A 23,703-nucleotide genomic window follows, 5' to 3' on the forward strand; every position below is an offset into this window, starting at 1 on the left:
TCTTCCATTTGAACTTAAATAATAAAAACCCATGGCAGACGTGGCAGAACGTGTGCACGGTGTTAAAGCCTTCTGTTACTGGTGGAGCTAGCGGAGTGTAACAGACGTCAAGGTATTTTGCAATGAATCATGCTTTCTTGTCTCCTCATATGGCGTCCACGGCTTAATCCGCTTGCAGACATTTTTCTGCCCCGGTTTTTCTACCCGAAACCTGATAGTCCTGCTGTCATTTGTTCAGGGTGTAAACAGCCTGAAGTTACACTATGTGTCTGAAGCAAGTTTTTTGGCATTTTTCCCCCAAAGGAACCAGAAGACCCAATACATGTATTAGATTTATTTTTATTTCAAAGGGATAGTTACACAGAGAGAGGAAAAGATACAGAGCCCACCCAAAGCAAGAGCCAGGAGCTTCTTCCAGATTTCCCATGTGGGCGAAGAGCCCCGAGCAATTGGGCCCTGCTCCACTGCTTTTCCAGGTCATAAGTGGGGAGCTGATTCAGGAGCGGAGCAGTGAGGACTCAAACTGGTACTCATAGGGAATGCTGGCACCATGGACAGAAGGTTAGCCTACTACACAACAGTGCCAGCCCCTAGAAGTGTATGTTTTAATGTAACCCCTTATACCTTGTCTATCCTTGATCCTAATCTTGAATAAGTGTAATACTCCCATAAAACACAATGTCTGCTTCATGGAGGAAGAGCAGTGTGTTAGGAGAAGCATATCTATATCTATATCTATAAATTTAAGAATTATTTATTTTTATGGGAAAGTCGGATAAACAGAGAGGAGGAGAGATGGATTTTCCATCTGTCTCTGGTTCACCCCGCAAGTGGCCACAATGGCCAGAGCTGCGCTGATCCAAAGCCATGAGCTTCCTCTGTGTTTCCCATGTGGGTGCAGGGTCCCAAGGCTTTGGGCCATCCTTGACTGCTTTCCTAGGCCACAAGTAGGAAGTTGGGTGGGAAATGGGGCCACGGGAACACTGATCGGTGCCCATATGGGATCCTGGCATATTCAAGGAGAGGGCTTTAGCTGCTAGGCTACTGTGCCAGATCCAAGATGAAGATTTAGCCACTAAGCTATTGTGCCTGACCCAGGAGAAGATATTCTTAGGGAAGATCTGAAAGTGTCTCCTCCACAAGGTGTATTTTACTTGGTAAGTCTTTTGGTTGCATCACTCGATACTATTTCCACTTGCTTGTCACAGAGGCAGGTATCAGAAAAGTGGTTCCAGATGCCATTGCCCCTTCTGAGATGTCACAGTTGTAGTTTTTTTTTTGGCCACCACCGTGAAAGTGTGTAGCTTGGGCAGCAGATTGCAATCAGCTGATGTTGTATCATTGCCATCAAGAGACTGACATATAGAAAGCTCAGTGTTCTCCAGGCACTTCTCATCAGCTGTGTCAGAGAGAGGTGAACTGAGGCAGTCATGCGGTTTTTGCAGCATCTTCAAGCCTTCCCTCCCTAGGAAGTACTTCATTAACCTCTGGCTTTGAGTTCTTGATACATGCCAGGAATTCCATTGGTGTTCAACTCGGAGAAAGCATCAGGTACTTTTGGCAGGACACAACACTGCTTCAAGAAACTTCTGCATATTATTTACACCTGTTGCACACCATCACTAAAAGTTAGAAATGTTGGGTTGGTCCCAGAAAACAAGATCTGTTGGCTTCCTTTCCAGGTCAACACTGTGGCACTAAATGCAACTCCTTTGAGCCAAAAAGGAGTAAACTCTGGGTAAATGGGCAGTGGGTACAGCTGAGTGAATGGGTGTTGTCCTTGGCTTTCACAGTCACTGCCGGCTGGGACCAAGAGAGCTCTATGCCACTGTAGACTCCGCTGCGGCTCTGCAGCCGGCCCGGGGTTGCTGCTGCTTCGGCTCCGGGGTGCTCTGGCTGTGGATTCCGCTCCTTAGCACTGCCCCACATCCCCCAAATGACCATGCTTTCTTTTTCACAGAGCAGAGGGGTGCCCAATGCAAAACCCAGAAAGGGAAAGCTACCTGGAATCTTCCAGGCTTTGGGCTGTGTGCTCATCCTGGGTCCCCCGGGGGAGGTGGGATGACTCCTCTGATGGGTGAGGTTGCAGGAGACGGGCTCAGCATGCTCATCTCAGCTGTGCAGGGCAATTCTTTCCTTTCCCTTCTTGCCCTCTTTTCTTTTTTTGTCAAATACTTTTCCTATACTGAGATCATGTGATTGTTAATCCTTCATTTTACTAATGTGGAAAATTATATGGATTGATTCTCATATGTTGAACCAGAGTTTGCATTCCATGGATAAAATCCCCACTTGGCAATCATGTACGGTATTTTTGGATGTGTTGTTAAATTTGATTTCTTAGTATTTTGTTGAAGATTTTGTTAATCAGGGATATTGGTCTGTGGTTTTCTTCTATTATTTTTGTCTTGGTTTGGTATCTGAGATACCAAATACAAATATGATGAGATCTGAAGTATAATTTTTTTTTGAAGTGATTTGAGAAGGGTTGTTATTAGTTGTTTAAATGTTTGGGAGAACTCACCAGTGAAGTCAACTAGTCCTGGGCTCTTCTTTGTTGAGAGGTCTTCAATTATTACTTCCATTCCTATTAAAAATTGGCCTATTAGGCTTTCTTTACTTATTTATTGGGCTTTTCTTGACACAGTCTTGGTAGATTATGCTTCTGGAACTTTATCCTTATCCGCTAGCTTCTCTGTTTTGTTGGCAATGGGCTCCTATGATCCTTTTGTTTCTAAGGCATCCATTAAAATATTTTCTTTCTCATTGCTGATTTTTTTCATTTGAGTCTTCTCTTTCTTAATCTAGCTACAGATATGTCAATTTAAAAAATCAACTTAGTTTTGTACATTTTTAAATTAGCTGCATTGTTGGATTTTGTTTAATTTCTATTATTTCCTTAATTCATGTCTTTTGTTTTGTTTTAAAAGATCCATTTAGGGTCTGTCTTAATGGGAAGGGAGACATAAGAAAATGGTCTTTAATGCACCATTTCAGAGAGGGGACCTCACTCCCAGTGGGCAGCCTGGTGCCTGGTCAACGGGTATGATGGTGGCATCCTCCTCCCATTCTCATGATAAGTTGAAATCTCAGGGCCCATCTCTTTGCTTCCTCATGATAAAAGATGCAAGGCGACACTTTGATCTACTCAAAGATCAGTGGGGCTTCATGACCCTTTTAAAATTTCATGGTGTACACTAGCAGAAAGGTCTGTGGACCCTCCCTTACTCATATGCAGGCTCTGGGCAAACGGGCAGGGTCCCAGGCCAGCATGCCACACCACCAGAAGACCAGGCTCAGGGAACTGCACACTGCTGAGCAATGGGGACTGTGGATTGCTCAGAGAAAGAAGGGTATGGGGATGTGAGGGAGAAAGAAGTAGTTTGAAGGAGAGAAGCTGGAGGACCTTTCTGGGTCAGACAAATGCACCCACCCACTTGAGAGACTGGACTAGAGTAGTTAGCAGCTTCCATCACCTGCTGGTACACACAAAAGTTGGGGCTGGGGGTCTACCTAGCAAGGCTAGACTACAGTACCTACCAGTGAGTGTTGTGGGGTGGGCATTGTTTGGCTGGGCCATGACACTAACTGGCACATGAGAGAACCAGTTCTGAGAGTCAGATTCTGTGGGGAATTTACAGGTTCAGCTGGTTTGCTTAAGAGCTGGGAGTGGTGATAGGCCAAGCTAGGCATGACCATGGAACTCACTGATACTTATGAAAATTGTGGTTAGGGACAGGCCGGACTGGTCCAGGCTGCAGTACCTGCAGATGCACCTAAGAGTTGGACCTAAGGATTTTTTTTTTCAACTTTGGAGCAATGAAACCAACAGCATCTCAGAACTATCAAAACCACTCAAACAATGCCCTCGGAACATTCTTCTCCACATTGGGGTTTCTAAGAATACATCAAGCGGTCATCTCCCTTCTCCAAGTACTGATTTGGTTTGGCAGCTGGAACAACCTCCTCCTCCTCCTTTGTCCCACTCACCTCCCCCCATATTTTGACACTTCTCAACCTAATCAGTGGTCCTCATCGGTGTGTATTCTTGTCAACTCTATAAACAAGCTGAGCTAGCACATTTTCACTTATATTCTCTCCTTCCCCACCCCAGTGGGAGAAGGGAGAAAACCCTAATTCCTTGTTTGCTACTTTGAAAGAACTTGTGTGGTTCCACAGTCCCTAGGGATCCCGGATTCTGCAGTACCACAGACAGACATCAGGGGGAGCAAGAGGTGTTATGCTCCAAAGTCCATAGTACCGACTGGGCTGCTAGGTGGAGCCCCTATTTTAGACGTTCCAACTGGACTACTGGATTCAAAACTCCAGCCACAGGGAATGTTGCTGCCTGGCCCACTCCACACCCAACTCTTAGGTCCCAAGGCTTTGGGCCATCCTCGACTGCTTTCCCAGGCCACAAGCAGGGAGCTGGATGGGAAGTGGGGCCGCTGGTACAAGAACCAGATACCATATAGGATCCCGGCATGTGTAAGGTGAGGACTTCAGCCATTAGGCACCGTGCCAGGCCCTAAGATACATTTTCATGCATGGCATATTGCTACAGTTTGGATATGATTTGGCACCCTCCTGCAGACATCTAAGCCCTGAAGACCTAAGCTGATGGCACTATGAGGTTGGAAACATCCATTCGGTTACGGAGGCTAGAAGGTCACCCTGGTGAGATCCTTGGGGCATGGAGGGTATGCCCTTGAAGATTGTTCACAGATGGGAGTTGGTTGTAAACACCAACTCAGGCCCAGCCTTTCTGCCTCCCGGGACCCCACACGATCCTTCCTCTACAGGTGCTGTGTTGCTGCCGTCTGCTGCCCTCCCAGAGCCCAGACAGATGAGGCTCCTCGACCTGAGACTTGAACCTCCCAAACTGACAGAACTAAAAAACCATTTTTCTTTTTAAGGAGTCGGTTGCCTTAGGTGTTTCATGACATCAACACTAAGCTAAGCAGTACATACGTGCAGAAAAGTGACCAAATCAAGTCACAAGGATGGTGGCAGTTATCTCACATGACAGAGACACCTATCCCAGACCAAGAACCAGAATCCTAGCATAAATCTGATGCATTGGCTGTCTCAGTAAGTTGTCTGAAACCCAGTTTTACCCTGTCACCTTTGGGCCAGGTTAAAATGTCCTCTCCTTATGTGGATGCTTGTGCCAGCGCCTGCTGGTACGTCATGCCACTCTGATTTAAACCTGTAGTTGCTGACCATGACAGAAGCTAAAGGTCTACACGACAGTTACAAACACACACACTCCTCCTTCTCACATATCTCCTCTCTAAATCAGCCAGTCCACAACCATGCGGAGAAGCCTGTGGAGCAATGCCCAGTGGTCTCTGGAGTTCTCCTTTTGATTGTGTCACTCCTGAAACATCCCAATCTGACTCTCATCTCCAATCACGCCGTCAGAGCTCTACTCAGAGAGTGACACGGGCTACTCTGGGCCTATTCTGCCAGAACAAACCATGACAATGGGAATGCTTATCAGTAGCCTCTCTCTCTCCTTTCTGTTCCTACCCACTCTTGCCCCCTGAAACTCCCATCCTACCCCTACAGATAAAACAATAAAACTGCTTCTATGTTACACCGGGACATTCAAGGACGAACTGCTAGAATAACCTCTGGCAGCTCTCAGCTCATCAGTTTACTCCAAAAATCTAAACAAAAATCCCTGTTCTGAGACTGACAAATCTTATTGTTCCTGTGCCCTGTGACCCAGTTCTGCAGCCATTTATGTACAAGTGAGCAAGAAATGGCAGGCAAAGTTACTGAGCGGTGAGCCCGAGGAGAAATGTGTGAGTTGCTTTTTGATAAGGAATACCTGTGGGTCTGGCATGATGGCTCAACAGCTAAATCCTCACTTTGCAAGCGCTGGGATCACATGTGGGTGCTGATTCGTGTCCTGGCTGTCCCATTTCCCATCTAGCTCCCTGCTTGTGGTCTGGGAAAGCAGTCAAGGACGGCCCAAAGTCTTGGGACCTTGTACCCATGAGAGAAACTGAGAGGAAGCTTCTGGATTTGGATTGGCTCAGCTTCAGCTGTTGCAGTCGTTTGGGGAGTGAACCAGCAGATGGAAAATCTGTCTGCCCTTCTCTCTGTAAATCTGATCTACCTTTCCAACGAAAATAAACAAATCTTTAAAAGAAGAATATGTGCTCCCTGGGAGCTTAAGAAATGAGATAACATGTGGGCTCTTGAAAGACTTAGTGGAAAATGCCTATAATGAACATACTGTACATGGATCTCAAACTTCTTTTGAGCTTTTCTTAGAGGCAGCGCTTGACCTACTGGATAAGAGGCACGTGTCCCGTATCATCATGCCTGGCTTTGATACTTGCTCCTGACTCCAGCTTCCTGCTGGTGCAGATTCTGGGAGCCAGCAGGCGATGGCTCAAGTGTTTGCGTGCCTGCCACCTGTATGGGAAACCTGCATTGAGTTTGCAGCTTCCAGCTTTGGCCTGTGTCTGCACTGGCAGGTGTAGCATGCAGAGAGTAAACGAGTGAGTGTGAACTCTGTGTCTTTGCTCTCTCTGCTTCTCAAATAAATAAATATTCTTTGGCGGAGAAGGGGGATTTTTTAAAAAAATATATGCTTCTTTTAAAATTTCTAAGCATTTAGGGAAACTGAATTTGTTTCATTGAGAAATGTGGCTCACTTTATACGTGAAGGCAAATGAAATTTAGTTCCTTTCACATAAATTTAAGACCCATAAAATATTCTCAGTTCTTCCCAGGCATAGCAGAAATCATGTTGAGTCTGAGTTTCAAACTTGCTTTGAAACATTATGCTCACGTACATAAAACTGGACCTGGTGGAACCTGATCTAGTTTCAGGGTCGACATTTTTCAAGCATTCTGCTACCAAAGGAGAAATGAAGGTGACTCAAAGCAGGACATGCACTGCTGGGACAGATGTTGCGGCATCCAAAATTCTGCCTGATGCTTAGAAAACAGGCAGGCCAAAGGGAGCAAGTGTTACAGCGGAACCAGATGGAGTTTTTCCTCCTTCTTGGATTCTATGTGGACTGAGGCAATACCCAAAGGAAGACTCATCTTGCCAGCTGGTCCTGTTTGTACCACTGTGAATCCTTCAAATGCTGTGATTTTTCTCTGCAGGCTTCACCCCTTCTTTTCGCCCAAAGTGATTTCTCATATTTTCTCTTTAGTCCCCAAATAGGACTGGGAAAGCCCTTCACGAAAAACAACAGAGGCAAAAGCTGTTCTTGAAATCAGTTCATACATTTAATCAAAGCCAACTCCTTGAAATGCAAACGTAAATTTATGTACTTATTATATACATATGTACTATTATGTGCATAAACTTCTTTCACATCCATACATAAGCTTTAGCATTTAGTATGTCTTTTTAGGAGTTCAAGTGCAATCCTTCTTTCATGCCCTGTTCAAACTGACCATCTGAAACGCTAGCTTCGCTTTCTTGAAAATAAGTGTGTTCGGAGCTTTCCGGTACACCTGAAATGTGAATGACAAATCTTTGTCCATCTTTCAGGGTTACCAGGGTTTCCTGGCCCATAGGAAGGCTGAGTTTCACTGCGCTCTCCGTGGCCTTGTCTTCCAACAGTACCTGGATGAGCTGCAAATAGGAAGAGATTTAAAGAGAAATGTATATTATTTTATGGTTCAGAAATGGTCATTTGCATTCTTTGCATTTGCATTCTTTGACCATAACCAACACTCACTGGTACCTGTCCAGAGAGTCTGTGCATGTATTTTCATCACAGGGGATCCTGATTTCTCAGAGGCAACATTCAAGGTCTTATGAGAACATCCCGGGAGCTCCGAAATCCAGGGCTAATGCAAGATAACGGGCCTGAAGGGAATCAGGGGGCTCCCTCTAGGAATAGGAGAGGGTGCACTTCACTTTTTGATGGCTGATGTGAGAAAGCCCCAGTCTGCATCAGGAGGGGGCCTGGGACAGGCACTGTGGGTTTCTGTGTGCTACAGCTTCCAGCTCCTGGGCTGCTTTTCAGCTGGATTCCATTGGCCGTCTTCTCATCCTCTCTGCATCTGTCTGACACGGTGACTCAATTCCTGTGTCAGACCCTCCACCATCCAGCACATATACCATGAGACAGGTGCAAAAATGCCATGAAAATAGGCACCTGCCTTTGGCTAATGGGCCTTCGGTGGCGGTAGCAGATTAGAGAGGTTCACAGCCCCTGATTCTGATGAAGTGCCAGCTCTTGCCAGGCACCGGACTGTCCAAGCAAGGTGTCATATGGGGGAAGCGGGGATAAGCTGCCCTCCTTCACCTAGGAACTTGCAAACATAAAATGTACTCTCCTGGTCTGTCCCACCAACATATCTCCCCTAAAGTCATATATTTTGATTAAGGGTGTGAATGCCAGTCTCACGAAGTACACTGCCCACTGTCATCTGCAGTCCACAATAACCATCACCGTCAAAGGAAGAAATGCTTTCTTTCTCAAAAATGTCCTTCAGCTTCACCCTAGAGTTGAAGAATCACTGATTTCCGAAGGCACTCTGCTGGACCCCTTGGGTGGCTGACCTGAAGTGCAATTCACGCCATTTGTGCTCAAAAAGCTATATTCCTCACTTAATTCTGTGACAGATTAAGAAAAAAAAATCACTTTATTCTTAAACCTGGCTTAGCGTCTTCCTAATTTGAATGTTTCTGGAATGTACGAGAGCGACAGATGGATCTGGCCACAGGGGTGCTGACTTCAGTTACTACTGTAGGTGCAGGGCAGCGCTAGAGCATTCAAACAATGAGGCAGCCACAGATGCGCAGCGGAATGGGGCGCTGAATCGTGGCAGATGAATGCAAATGGGATGCAGAGGATGATGAGTGAATGCTGAATAATGAATGCAATGAAAATGAGAAGAGTACAGCTTTGGAGGTGTTAGATTGTGTCAGTCATTTTAGCTAATTCAGCAGGCGTGAAACAAGAGAAGGAAGTTTAATTAATCTCTAATGTATATTACCTTGCATTATCTGGCATTCTTCTGCTTGGATAGCTTTATTATGTGGTTCAATTAAGTGTTTAATATCTTCCCTATTGTTTCTGCCAACTAAATATAGGCCAAATCTCACCACAGTGAGCTTTAAAGTGATTGGGGACGGGCAGAGAAAATCAAGGGAGGGTGCTCAGATGAGGAGGTTTGGCTGGAGAAACATCACTGGGTCGGCAACCCCGTCGGTTGGCTTCTTATTGGGGTGTACTTGCTATGTGCTAAAGAATCGTTTCAGTGTTTGTGATTGATTTCCTGAAACTACACAACGGCTCTATGGAATTAGGTATTATTGTGATTACAGACTAAGCAACTTGCCCAAGGTTCCCAGCTAATAAATCTAACTGACCAACTTTGAATTCAGGAGCCTATGGGCTAGAACTGCCTACTGAATATTTTTAATCTGCTCCAAAGTCACGAGTTAAAATACACAGAACTAAAATGCCCAGGAAACCCTCTGGGAGTGAGAGAGAGGATCCTGGGAAGGCAGGCCTTGGGAGATTTGTGGGCACGTGAATCCATGCCCTCCCAACAAGCAGCGTGCACCCTTGGGAACACACTCAGCCCTTGTTGGAGCCTTAGTAGGACAGCTGTGAAGTGGGGATGTTGACCTTGCTGAGCTGAGGTGTTGCAATGAAATGCCCTGCATAGCAGTGGCTGCACAGGTAAGACTTTATTCCTATTCATTGACTAACCAAGCAGCATGTTCAATTTGACCAGGATTCCCTGCTTGGGCAGGCTGTACTCAGGCCCCTGAATCTTATTCTGGGCTCCTGTGTGCATCCTTCATAACACCCAGTTTCAGAATAGAACCCTACGGAATGGCTAGAACCTCTCATCTTTGCTGAATATGTAGTTGGGGGTCTCAGCCCTCCATTTCCCAGGTAATGCCAGGTCAACTTGGCCCATCTGTAGCTCAAGTTGCGTGCGGTCAGATTAGCCTGAATCTCTCTGACCCCAGAGATCTGCTCTCAGTAATTTGCTCCATGTGTTACCCCATCCACACTCGTCCAGGCTGGTATTCCAAGTTGAACTAAATCTCTGTGCTGCACAAAGCCCTGCCCAAGAAGATGATTCCCTTAACATGCATTAACTTGTGTCACTGAATGATTCTTCCCTTTCTGTCTAGCACAATGTCACCTCTGAACAGTGCTTAGCCATAGCTTACAGAGGGTCTCCACACCCTGTAGCACCCAGAGTGATTCTTCAGGAAAGAGATTTTCCTAAAGGTTCAAAATGTCTTGGGAACTTTTAAGACATGAGTGGTTTTAGGCTGTGACCGCTGTGACCCTCCACTGAAGGCATAGATAACCTCCTACAAAGCCTACCTGATTACTTCAGGAAGGGAGCCGGAGGCAGAGGGAAGACTGTGTACAGTAGCTAACCATAGCAGCTGTGTAGAAGTTGTAGGAAGCCAGGCTAAAACAATTGCTGTCACTAGTTCTTAAAAACCACCCTTCCACTCTTCCGAGTGGAACGAAGCCCCTACATCAGTCCAGCTTCTCTCAGTCACTTCAGCAGGCCCCATCTCTGACCAAGGCCCTGCTTATTCTGGAGCCTGGGCCACCTGCCTTTGAACTAGAATTGTAGGATAAGAATGGACTTCAGGAAGTGGACTTGGAGTCTTGGGGTTAAGACTCCAGAGTCCCATGTAGGAGTGCCCGAGTTTAATTTCTGGGTTTGGTGATTGCTTTTAACTCTAGATTCCTGCAGATCCTTGGTGGAAGTGGTGAAGCCCAAGTAGTTGGATTCCTGCTACCCATCTGGGAGACCTGGATTGCCTTCCTGGCTCCTGGTTCTAGACCTGGCCCAGTCCTGGCCATTTTGGGTGTTTGAGGACTGAACTGGTGAATGGGACCTTTGCTTTCTCTCTCTCTCCCTCTCTCATCCTTGTCTCTTTCTCTCTTTCTTGCTTCCCCTGGTTCTTTCTTTCAAATGAATAAAAACAATAATTAGAACATTTTGAAAATTAAACAGATGAGATCAATCAGGCCAGGGCTCTTTCCTCTGTCTCATCATTTTCTTGTGTTTGTTTCCTTTGTGACTTTGGGCAAGTCACTTGGCTTCTCAGTATTTATTTGTTGCCATCCAATGACAATAAGAAGAATAAACACTCTACAGTGCTGTATGACTTTGGGATAATGTATGGAATCACTTCAAAAGTTTGTGGAAAACTAAGCACTTTTTAAAAAAAATGTTTGAGTTTCTAAAAAGGGTATAGAGTGTTAGATAACTAAAAATTCCTTTTTTTTTATGTTTCGAGATGTACTTCGATTCAACCTTTTCAAAATCTTTTCTGTTCAGGCTGTTCAGCCTTTCCTTATTGGAACCCTAGAGGTGCTTCCAGTGTGTTTCTCTTTGCTTCGTGGTTGGCAGGGTGAGCTCTGGACAGGCAAGACTCATCATCTCCGCGTTTCACTCATACCTGTCAGTGCACCACACACCTGACAGCAACAGACAGCTAAGTCATGGCAAAAGTCACCCAAAGCAAAGAGGATTCTAGAATGCCTATCCTTGTTTGGACAATGTGATCTTTATGGGTTTCCTAACCATCTTGTAGTTCTTACTGTACTCAAAACAACTCTGTGTATGTGCATGTAGTGCATGTAGTGCATGTAGTGCATGTAGTGTGTGTGTATGCGTGTGTGTGTGTGTGTTGGGGGGCACACAGGTCACAGCATCTCTACCTTATCACCCGTAGTGGTGTCCACCAGAAAGCCCAGGACTCGGAGAACCAAATTGCTCAGACCCGTGGGACCCTGGCTTTGGCTCATGTGTTTTGGCGTCTCTGGTGGTGGCTCTGCAAGCAGGTTGGCACAATCTGGAGCTGAAGGTTCTGGAGGGTGGAAGAGCGTCTGGTCTGGTTGGAGAAGAGATTGGCTGTCTGGTAGCATTTCCCTGAGATGCCCCAGATCCTGCTCTTCCTCTTCTTCCATGCATGACTGAAGTATATGGATCACATATTCCAAAAGCAGCAAATGAAACAGGTGCCAGGAGCCTGTGTGTAAATAATAGCAGAATTAATATATTTGGCAGACAGCTATGTGGGTAATAAATAAACCCACGTGAAACTAACAGCTTTTCCGGGGGTTTCAACTCCTGAGAAACACAGACTTGTTCCCAGTGGAGGAGGAAGGGGGTCTGGGTGGGCAGGATTCATCCTTCCTGCTCTAATTCCAGCTCAGAAAACCCCTACATGATAGCTTCTGCAAAGAAAAGCACAGATCCAGATGGCTTAAGCTGCGAGAGCTAAGTTAAAATGCAGCAAGGAGCCAGCAGGGTGAGCCACTGCTTGCAACACTGTCATCACATATCAGAATAACAGTTCAAGTCTTGGGAGCTTCTTTTGGAACCGGCTTCTTGGAAAGCAGCAGATGCAGGTGACAGCAGAAGATGGCTTCTGTCACCCAGCATCTCCTTGGATGATCTGACCTGGTTGTAGTAAGTTTGACCAACAGCTCCCAGTCTATTTAATTTTGTGAAAACCATAGCCCCCTCTTAAGAGGAAAAGCTACTGTTGTGAAGTCTTTGACTACACCTGGCAGTCCAGGGAAAGTGAACGGGTTAGAGCAATGATAACAACAGTGCTAGATTTCTTTCTTTGATTGCATGTGAAGTCTACTCTCTTGTTTGCTCTAAACAACATTAGCATAAAGCAGAGTCAGTGTGGACTCTGTGAAAGTGGAGAACTTGATTATAAATGGCTGTCACTCTCAGGACAGCTTGCAGCAGTAAACCTCCAAAGAGCTCCAAGATCACAAAACTGATCCAGAATAGGGCTTACTTCTTCTTTCTTATCCTGTCCATGTGTCCAGAAGGACAGCTGGAAGATCACTGGGGCCAGGAACGGGACAGGGAGGTGAGGGAAGCAGTTGATTCACCTGGAGACATCAGTTCCTTTTATTCCAAGACCTAAAGAATGAGTTTGGGTCGCTTTGCTCTGCAGATAAGCAGACCGTCTGCCTGGACCAGGTTCAAGATTGTTTAGAAGGATAAGGCTGACCAGGGTTGACTTACAGTTCATCGTACACTCATTGTAATAGCTTAGCTTGTTAAATGACACACCTACAAACCATCACAACAGGAAACATCAGATCATATGAGGAGCAAAAAGGAGCTCTAGCCACATTCTGGAAAATTTCTGCCTACTTCACAGTAATTCCATGAACATTCCTCCTCTTTACTTCTTCTTTGTACTAGAGTGTACTTCCTCTTTCATGAAATGATCCATATCATGTGAAACACTATTCAGAAATGGGCCACTCTTCTGAGCAGGCTCTCAGTGTCTGTGGATAGCGGTCTGTTCTCTGGATGCAATGCTTGTAGATCAGTACCTTCCATTCTGCACTCACTCTTGGATTTCATCTTGAAGTCAAGTTCATGTGCCAGGAAGCCTTTGCTGCCCAGTGTATATATGACTCCTCCTAACCAGTGCCTAAACTTCTAGTGGTAAAAACTTCCTTTGTCTTTCTCTCAATAGATGCTTAGTGCCCAGCAAGGTGCTTGGGACTGTGAAATAAAAGGGAAAGCATCATTATGATGAGAGCAACAGTGGGAGAGCTTTTCAGGACAGAATCAGGAGGCTGTTAAAGGCAGCAGGCTCTGTGGACAGCTGCTGTCCGGAATGTGAATCTCCTAAGCAAGCACCTGGAAGGACTAGTCATCACATCATACTTGGGTACAGAATGTCTATCCAGAGGTTTCTGGACTCTTTGCGGATATATTTTTTTTAATCAAGTGTATACATTCTTTGCTATCCTTCATTAGTTATGTAGTCCTTTAAGTTATTTTCAATTTCAATAGGAATTTTAACTATCTTGCAGTGACTTAACAGAAATCTTTTGGGGGGCTCTACGTGATCCCACTTTCCCTGCCTGCCTTGGAGCACTGATTTGGAGCTATCTGAACCTGTGTCTCCTGAACTGCGATGCCTAAGATCCTAGCTAGTTTCATTGTTTCTGAAATTGAATTGATCAACAATTAAATGGCTAGGGACATAAATAAAAATCTGTTGAGTGAGCAATAGATCCCAGGAAGCTGGAGAACTTGCAGCTCTTACATCACACCAGTGACAAAGGTGTGACCTCCTACAGTGACTTGGTTGGCAAGTGTTCAAGGTTCACATTGGTTCATTCCTCTCACCCTCCACACACAGTGATGCCTCTGTTGGCCATTGTTCCTGAAAATTAAATATCGGTGCTCCAAAGAAGCCATTGTTTTTTCCATCTCAATTATCACCTTTGACGCTTTTCCCATAATTTCACAAAGCTCAAAAACTAAGACAGTGATGGGCTCAAGAAGTGAAGGCACAATGGGTTTGTTTGGTGGACTCTCACAACACCATTAAAGAGAGAGCGAGCTATGGCTTTTTTTTTTCCTCTATGATGCATTTACATTAGAAGAAGTTTTTTTAAAAAGTGACTGGATTTTCTATAGCAATATGCAAAGTTCTTACGCTGTTACACGATTTCTGGAGGATACAATATAAAACCTTTTGTATTCTGACTTACCAAAGCTATCTCTGTGGCAGAGGGTCATGGCTTTGCTCACAGCAGTAAGAAGGAAATTCCATCGAAGCTGGAAGTTGGCAGCTAATTTCATAAATTCCTCTTTGTTTCTGCTTGGCTAGTGCATTTTTTCGTGAGACCAAAAGAAAAAAAAAAAGAAAGAAAACACCCACTGAGGTTTATGATAAAATCAAGAAGACTAGAGTGTTCTCAAATGCACATACATGTGTCATGCACCAGGGTTTTACAAGGGCTAAACTAGCAAGGCGAAGGAGAGGACACTGTGAGGCTGAGAAGGAGGCAGGAGCTGACTCGGGGCTGTTTCTGGTTTTGAGCCATCCCCTGTGGAGATGGTTCCAGGACAGAGCAATTGAAGTTGATGGAGAAAAGAAGGGAGGTGGGAAATTGGCCTCATCTTTTTTTTAAATCCCACATAATTTTTTTTTAAAGAGGTCACTTGCAAAATGCGTTAAATAAAATTTATGAGAGGTCTTTGATTTGAGCTTAATTCCCATATGAGGATCAATATCCTAAATCAAAACGGAATCACTCATGCTAAAATCCCACTAGGCAGAAGCTAAGTCACTGATCTGACTGCCTGGTAATTCAGCAGAGAGAGACAACAGCCAAAGTCCCAAACAGCCCAGTGTTAGCCAGCATGTAAGGGGAAGTCCCCTCTGCGTTAGTCTATGTAAGGGAAGTGACTTCGGAGCTGGCGCAGTGGCTCAACGAGGCTAATTCTCCATCTGCAAGTGCTGGCAGCCTGATGGGTGCCAGTTCATATCCCAGCTACTCTATTTCCCATCCAGCTCCTTGCTAGTGGACTGGGAAAGCAAAAGAGGATGGCTCAAGTCTTTGGGACGGTGCACCCACATAGGAGACCTGGAAGAGGCTTTTGGCTTCGGATTGGGTCAGCTCTGTCCATTGAGACCGCTTGGGGACTGAACCAGTGGAGGGAAAAATCTTTCATCCATCTCTCTTCTTTGTAAATCTAGCTCACTTTCAAGTAAAAATAAGTAGATCTTATTTTAAAAAAAAATAAAGTGACTTTGTAAAGGTCACTTTATTTTTAATTCCTTATTTTTGCTTTCTCTAACCTTTTCCTGCCTACAAACACTTCCTGCTCTCTGACCTCTGTGGTTCCCAGGCTTCCCAATTCAGGAGTTGTTCTTTGCTCAAATCCACTCTGCGGGACTGTTTTGCCTATTTTTTTTTTTTTTAAATCAAGGGCACCCACAGCACCCTCTCCAACACATCTATTTAAATGGCTGGTACTTGCACTTGAGCATGCTCGGTCTGATGTGAAAAGCTGAGACTGATTTTCCCATAATGAAAAGTCAGGAGCTTATTTGGGAAAATGTGAAGTTGACTGCTGTACCATGTAAACAACCCTATGACTAGAGAATCTCTGACGTTGGGTCCCAAACAGCCAAGGTCATCTGACGGCCTGAGTGGTGCTCAACAGGGTGCCAGCAAGATGCTGCTGGAAGCAGACTAAGAAATTCTCCCCCTCTGGACTGAAAGATGCTTTGAGCCACTCCTGAAGTGATCCACAAACTATGAAGTCATAGATTTTTTTGAAATGCATGCGTCACCATGAATACCCCAAGGCATCCTCTGGGTTTGTCACAGGACTTTCCACTGGCTTGCAACCACATGTATTTTCCTTTTACATTTTCATTTACTTATTTATTTAAAAAGCAGAAAGACACGCAGAGACAGAGGAAGATCTTCCATCTGCTGATTGGCTCCTCAATTGCTGGCTAGGAGCCGTGGTGGGCCAGAAGCTGGGAACTACCCGAGACCTAATTACCTGAACATCACCTGCTACCTTCGAGTATATGTGCATCAGCAGGAAGCTGGAATTAGGAGTGGATCCTGGACCTGCGTCCAGGCATTGCAGAATGGGATGTGGGCATCCCAGCTGGCTCCTTGACTGTTATACCCAATGTCCACTCTGTAACCCCACATCACTGAGGCAAAGAAGGGGATATGGGCTGGAAGTGACAAAAAACCCCATTCTCATCCTTGCTTATCTACCATTTTGCCCCATGCCAAGCTGTCAACTCCCCGCAGGGTCATTCTAAGCTTTGGAATACTTTGTGACTCATCTATTGGCTCTTGCCACTTGCAAGCGAGCTCTTGGGAAGTTGTTCCTCCCATGTAGTGGCGGTGGCATCAGGCTGAAGGGATGATGTGACTACAGAAATCATTGGAAGCTTTCTGGTAGTATTGGGGGAGATCGTGCCTGGTGACCAGAACTCCCTCTGCACATGCGTTTGTTTGACCATCAGTCATGACGATCACTGAGCATTTGTCCTACCCCCAGACCATGGGGTGTATCTTGTCCCTTTGCTTACAAATCTGCACCCAAGCAGTGAGAAACATGTGCCCAAGTTGGCCATTTCTCTCTCCCAGCTGCAGACAATCGAGGATATTAGTCATCTCTGACAAGTCCCAGGGTTTGCATTTTAATGGTCTGAGTGTTTCATTGACAATAGTCTGGCTTTTTTTTTTTCTTTAAATCAGGGAGGCTATTTTACAAAAACAAGCCTTTCAAAGTCACGTAATTGCAGAAACATCATTTTTCTAACACGCCTCATTTGTGAAGGCTGCAGATGGGCGCCTCAGGGACACACGTGGGGTTCCATGGCTTGCAACCATCGGGCTGCCTGCCTCAAGGCAGGGCTGGCATTAATGATCTCAGTGGGCTCTTCCTGGCGGAAGCTGAGACTCTGAAACAAGGAGCAGGGCGCACTGGCAGTTCCTCCCATCCAAGCTGCTGCTGGGTGGTAGGCCTGCAGCTCCCCAGGGAGTGATTCTGGGAGGCTCTGTAAAAGCCGTGGGTGGATAAATGTCTCAGTCACCAGCAACTCTGGTGTTCTGAATAAACCCTGCCAGAGACCACCAAGGAAGCATAAAGACTTCAGACACTCTGGAATGATTATTTTCAGGAGGCAAAGAATGGGAGCGGACACCTGTTGTGGGTTGGAACTGGCTTTTTGGCTCCTTCCTGAGGTATTCAGGTTCCTGCTCGGGAGGTTCAAAATCCCAAAGTTCTGGCAGCCGTGAAGATGGACTCACTCATTATGTCTGCCTATTCTTCTCCACCGACTCACCAGGGATAAAGACAAAGGAAGCGAGATGGGATTGGGGCTTCCAGGAAAACATCCCAAACCCAAGTTCCTATTCCAGGTCCTTGGCATCTTTGTTCCTTACCGGGAGTTCTCTGCTGCTTCCTACCTGCATCCCCACGTGCTTACTACCACTCTTGTCATTCTTCATCCTCAACACCTTCTCTCCTTCTCTCAGCATAGTTGATTTCTCCTCACCTCCCGTATCTCGGGTGGAGTCCCGCTAACCTCTTGAAGGCCTTTCCCAACTTTCTCAGCATCGGCGAGCCTGATGTCACAAGAAGGGGCCTGGAGCTACCTTGCTTCCATCCGGGCTTTAATCCCTGACTCCTTCTAGAGCCCACTGGAGCCAGTCACTTTGGTTTCCCTGGAGACATTCTCAATTCTTTCAGGGCAATGGCCCATGATGATGACAAAGGAAATCAAGCCCAAGAACCAACTACAGTGATTGCCTGCAGGCAAGCTGATCACATAGACAAAATCCACCTGTGTCCACCACCAACTCATCCTTGAGATACGGAAGTCAAGCTAGGTGTTTCGCTGGAACACAGCTGCTGAACATTCAGGTGGGTGATCATTGTCCTCAGGCAGGCAAGCCTCCTCCCTCACACCCCACACACCTCCTCCACACTCCTGCTTCGTGCACACAGCATATACCCATAGAACCAGCATATACCCACGCATATACACTCAGCACCCCCCCACACATGCACATGTGCTCATTGACTGTCCTGCTGTCACCATGTACTGCTGTGGTTTGACCACATACTTTCAGAAATAAATTTCCAAGGTCATATGCTACTAGTTCTTGCAGGCAGGGCCTCAAAGAGGTGATTGGGACACTTCATTCATGGGTTATGGAGAGAGTGACTTTGTTTGACATTGAGCTCTCTCTGGCACACATGGTCTGTCTTGTCACGTACTATCTTCAGATGCTGCAGGATGGCAAGATGCTCACTTGATGCAGATCAAGATCAAGACCTTGGCCAGAAGTGTATTTTTCTTTCTCCTTGCCTGCCTGCCTCCTCTCCTCACCCCATCCTTTTTTTTTTTTAATTATTTTTTCCCTTTTAAACTTTTTAAAAATTTCACATTTTACTTATTTGTTGAGATAACATTTTAAATTTACATTATGGTCCAAAGCTTATGGGATTTACTAAGTAAAGAAGTCAACAAATAAAAAGCTCCTAATCCAGCAGGAAAATAGGCAAGGGTCGAAAACAACAATCACATGGAAAGATATTTAATGTATCTAAGTTTTAATGTAGTAAAAAATTATTTAAACTATGGTAGTGTATACTTCATATCGATCTGACAAAAATGTAAAAGTCAAAAAACACTGTATTTGCAGCAAAATTGATATACATGGGCATTTCTTTTGTTTTTGAATTTTAGCTAGATATGAATTTCTTTTCTTTACCAGTGACCTCATGCATGATATTCAGGTACAGAGAGGAAGTGGACAAACACTGACCGCCCCCCACACACCCGCACATGTGCACATACACACATTTGTGATTGTTTTGCTATCCCATCTTCTGCTCTGCAACGAAAGTGAAGAGCCACTTCCCTCTCTCCTCTCACTCTTGCCAGCCCTGCCTGGCACATTCCTGATCAGAGCTTGGGAAAGTTCTTTCTCCTACCCTCAAGTAATGAGAATATAGGACTATAATTGAACTAGCATGATCGACACCCACTTCTTTCCTTATAAAAACAGAAATCATGGGTTTGTACCTGGAAGACAAATGCTTGGAGATTAGAAGACAGGCAGTTCAGAAACACGCTGAGATCCGTTGATGTTCCCAGCAAAGAAATCAAACTGCTTAAACCTACAAGGAGGAAAAGGAGGCACAGGAGATCACATGTACCACGCAGAGTTCCTTGGCAGGTGTTTGTGTCCTAGGCAACCTGGGCGACAACATCTGAACAATAGTTCAAAGGAATTCCTCCAGGCCTCACATTCATTCAGATTATAAAGGATGTCTCAGGCTAGACTTGTCACTCTGGCGCTGTCTAGTTTGGAGTCATTGGCCATACCTCTGCCCCCTGCAGCAATGCAAGGAAATGTTTTCACACAGCAACCCCACCTTGTAATTACACAGACACTATTTGCAGGTGAGCTCATTCTCAGTACAGACATGACCTCACCTACCCTTGACATGTGCACAAAAGGCCTGGTGTATTCATGCCATGCAAGCGACAGTGGACATCAAAGGTGGTCAGCACCTTGCCTGCGGTTATACACTCAATTAGGTGGAGCCCAGCTGGGAACATATGTGTGGCATTAGATCTTGGTTCCTCCACCTGTGTAGGGGGCACTGAGAAACAGAACCGAGTTTTGGCCTTCCCACCTTTTTAAGTACCCACTTTTTAAGCATCTGGGATTGAGTGTAACAAGCCAAGTAGGTTTCTTGGTTCAGGTGAGGCTTGTTCACAGAATGCTGCTCCCTGGAAGCTTGTGCCACTTTTAGTGTTCTGTCTCCTTGTCAAGTCCTGGGGACCCACAGGGATGACGACAGGAGCAGAGGAGCCCTGGGGCAGCCCTCGTGATCCTGGGGGCTCTTTGGGCTTCAGCAAGGAGCAAGAGCAAGGTTTTGGGGAGCCACTTGGGATGCCTGGGGCTTCCTGTGGCCTGTGGGAACAGGGTCTTTTTGGATCCCACTAGTCAGAGGTGCTGTGTAGATCTCTGAAGCCTGTTGTGTCTCATGTTAACACGTCAGCTGGCGGATTGATGGAAAAAGGGTGGTTTATCAGGGGATCTGGGATTCAGGTTAGCCAGGACAACATGGGCCAGGCCCTGAAGTGGGGAATGGGGGTGGTCAAAGGCTATTTAGCATCAAGTATGTATATATTTCAACATTCTAATAACTGTTACAGCCCACCAAGTTCAGTCCTACTTCAATGTCAAAGAAAGAGATATATCTGCCCACCACCCCAGTAAGAAAAGCTGTGGGAGGAGGATTACATTGCATCTCTGTGTGGCTCTCCAGCTCCTCCGTGGGGTCCAGGCCACCTGTCAGGGCCTTTGCAGAGATATCTAAAGCACCTTGACTGAGGATAGCATGCAGATCCGACTTCAAACCGTTGGCTCTCCCACTGTTTTTCAACACCAATCTCATGGTCTGAAGACAAGAAAGAAGCATAGCACTTCATGACATCTTGCTGTCTTGCTTCTTGCTTTTGCCTGCTCTTTCCATCTAACCAAGACTTTTTGTTACAGAGAAGAAAAGTGAGATCAGCTGCTAACATTGCCTCTTCAATGACAAAGCATTGAAAGCATTCTAAAATTGCCAAGCTAAAGACTAGTATTTTGAAGTCTTCTGCCCTAGGCAGCGGTATGTAGGGCTGCTATCTGTCCTCAGCCTCCCGTTCAATTAGCCCAAAGTGTCCAAGACAGTCCAACAGTGGTGACCAATCATCCCAAAGGAAAGGGTGGGGAGAACCTTGACTTTGATTCTGAGGGGTGATTTTGGGGACTGAGAAACTGACTCAGCCGTGTTTTGTTGGGGCAAAGAACTGAGCTTTCCTGAATGACTTGACTCAGCTGTCAAGTAGGATGCTCTCATCCCTCACCTGCTCAGACTGTGTGGTGTGAGCACCTGTGTGGTGTGAGCATCCTTTCCCTGGGCAGAGGAGGAACCTGAGTGTGTGTGGGGGTGCTGAGTGAATGATCCCAAGTAGTGGTAAGTTTACAGCTAAGGCTGAAGACACAGCTGGTTCTGGTTGGAATGATGTGAAGGGCTTGTCCTTGAGAGTGAGATAGGTCAAGAGCACATAAACAGGTGACACCCAGGTGAGCAGGGAGGGCTTTGTGTTGGAAGGATGGGGACAGCTCCGGGGGCTGACTCCGTTGACTCCTGGAGAGCAGAGACCAGACAAGAGCAGAATGACAGGTCCCATTCTCAGTTCCCATCTGCAGCCTAGGGACCACCACAACAGACTGCTGGGTGGGCCACAGGCTGAGTGCCCACACAAGTCAGTTGGTCCCTGGTAACCTTGGGTGGTAGGTTCCAGGACCCCCTCCCAAGATAACAAAATACTTAAGTCCCTACATAAAACAACACAAAATTGGCATCTAGCCTATGTACACCCTCCTTGGTTGCTCTGAATTATTTGGGTTACTTAGTACAGTGTAAATGCTGTGTTGGTAACTGTTCTATTGTGTTTTAACAATGAGGAAAATGTCTGTACATGGTGATGCAGAAGCAATCACTACAGGCCTTCTAAGATTTCCCATGTGTTGTTGGTGGAAACACAGAGGAGGCACCCGAAAATGCAGTGGGTCACTGCTTGGGAATGAGAAGGTCCAGTGTGGGTGAGCAGTCTGGTGGCCTGGACCCACTGAGCCACAGGGACGAAGGGTCTGTCTGTCTGTCAGTTAGTCGGTTGGTCCTAGACTCTGCTCTGATGCCCTTTCAACTTCATACACCAGCCTGTCCAGGTTGGCACTGCACGGGACCTTGGGGCAGCTTGTCTAGGGATGACCTCTCCCTCTTGCTCAGAGACAAACCAGGCGACCACAGCCTGCCTGTCTGTGTGTGGGCTCTGACTGTCACAGCCCCACCAGACCTTCCCTACCAGTGGCAGGCACTGTTCCCCAGCACTGTTGTCCCACCCTCTGCTTGCCTAGTGGATGGAAATAGCTCCCCCTGCAGCTCTCCTTTTCCTCTGCAGGAAACTGCTTTGTTCCCGGTGTGTCCAGTGGGCCACCACCTACCTACCTTAGCCATGTTGGAAAGGTATGTCTTTCTTCTGATTCTCTTGACAAACACGGTGACTTCTGTTAAGAGCAATGCGCGTCATTGTTACTGATCCTGTCAGCTCAGGTTCTTCCATGACTGATGGGGAGCAGGTCCACGTGGGTGAATGGGGACAGAGAAGGCAGTGTTGCCTGAGTGCACCCCCATCTTCCCCTGGCTCTCTGCCCTTCTTGTGGGCTGGGAGGTTCCGGCAGGGCCAGCCGGATGAAAGGTACCCATGTGTAAGGAAAAGCGTGTAGTCCCAGTGCTACTATGACATGCATGCCTGTGACTCCCACTCCAAAGTCCTGTGCTAAATGCTCACCCACATGGTGATGGTGTCTGGAGCTGGGGTTTTGTGGGATCCTGCTTATGAGATTAGTGCTGACCTCATGAGACCCCTGACATCTTCCTCTTTGTAAGGACAAAGTGGAGACAGCCGTAACTCAGTGAGGACAGGGGTCCTCAACAGCCACTGCCTGGCTTGGATTTGCCAGCTTGCAGTGGGAAATTTCTGTTTACTTACCCCCCACCCAGCTTTTTAAGAAGCTACTCAGCTCATGCAATGGTGGCACAGCACTTCTGACACCAAGGACATATTTGGATGAACCCGTTGTTGAGTGATCTCATCATGGTGTGAACATCAAAGTATGTCCTGAGACCAACTCAGAGGCTGTGATGTTGCTAGGAGACAGAACGTCATCCACGGGGCCATTGGGTAACGGTGTGCTGTGCTGTGTGTGGCACATGATTGCGTTTTGCTGTAACAGTCTAAGATACATGTCCAACAGAAGTTAGGATTTCTGCCAGGGAATCCTCTGTACTTCCAACTTTCTCATCTCCTCAGGATATTATCCCAGGAGGAGGAAGGAAGAAAAGCAAAAACATGAAGAAGATGCTGTTGAGCTCACAACCCACCAGTGAGCTCTAGGTTCCCCTGCAGTGTGACAACATGGGGGAGACAAAGTAGATACTTCCGGGAAGGCAGAAGACTGTCTGGGGGATGGCATCAGGGAAGGCTTCTCTGAGGAGGTGACATTTCACTTGGGCTTTCACAGGCAGATAGGAGTTAGGTAGGAGAGTGGGGGACACATGGATATGGTCCAAGCACAAAGAACACAGAGACAAAGGCCTTCTGGGGACCACCGTTCTTGGGCCCCTGAGAAACAATGGGTGATCATGGCATGGGGGAATCTCTGGGAAGATGGAGACATAGACGGGGCCCGAGATCAAACGGTAGATGACTTGACATCAAATGAAGGGCTGTGGATGGTCTGTGAGCTGTAGAAAGTGCTCATTGACCAAATTATTCTT

The 23,703-nt window shown here is 46.3% G+C and overlaps 1 protein-coding gene across 2 annotated transcripts in view; it reads right to left on the reverse strand.

Annotated features, from left to right (window-relative positions):
* Window positions 1-7,239: 7,239 nt before the first annotated feature.
* RFX8 (regulatory factor X8) overlaps window positions 7,240-23,703 on the reverse strand; it is a 57,403-nt gene continuing 40,939 nt past the window's right edge. For both annotated transcript variants that reach the window (XM_040994141.1, XM_040994142.1), the window contains 6 exons: window positions 22,372-22,430; window positions 20,616-20,772; window positions 19,385-19,479; window positions 14,520-14,634; window positions 11,697-12,007; window positions 7,240-7,609 (listed from right to left, as the gene is read on the reverse strand). In XM_040994141.1, coding sequence (XP_040850075.1) covers window positions 7,382-7,609; window positions 11,697-12,007; window positions 14,520-14,634; window positions 19,385-19,479; window positions 20,616-20,772; window positions 22,372-22,430 — 965 coding nt within the window. In that variant the 3' untranslated portion in view covers window positions 7,240-7,381. The remainder of the gene's footprint in view (window positions 7,610-11,696; window positions 12,008-14,519; window positions 14,635-19,384; window positions 19,480-20,615; window positions 20,773-22,371; window positions 22,431-23,703) is intronic.

The sequence above is a fragment of the Ochotona curzoniae genome, unplaced genomic scaffold (genome assembly GCF_017591425.1).
Source record: "Ochotona curzoniae isolate NIBS_2020 unplaced genomic scaffold, NIBS_Ocur_1.0 contig_883, whole genome shotgun sequence".
In the NCBI taxonomy this organism is placed as follows: Eukaryota; Metazoa; Chordata; class Mammalia; order Lagomorpha; family Ochotonidae; genus Ochotona; species Ochotona curzoniae.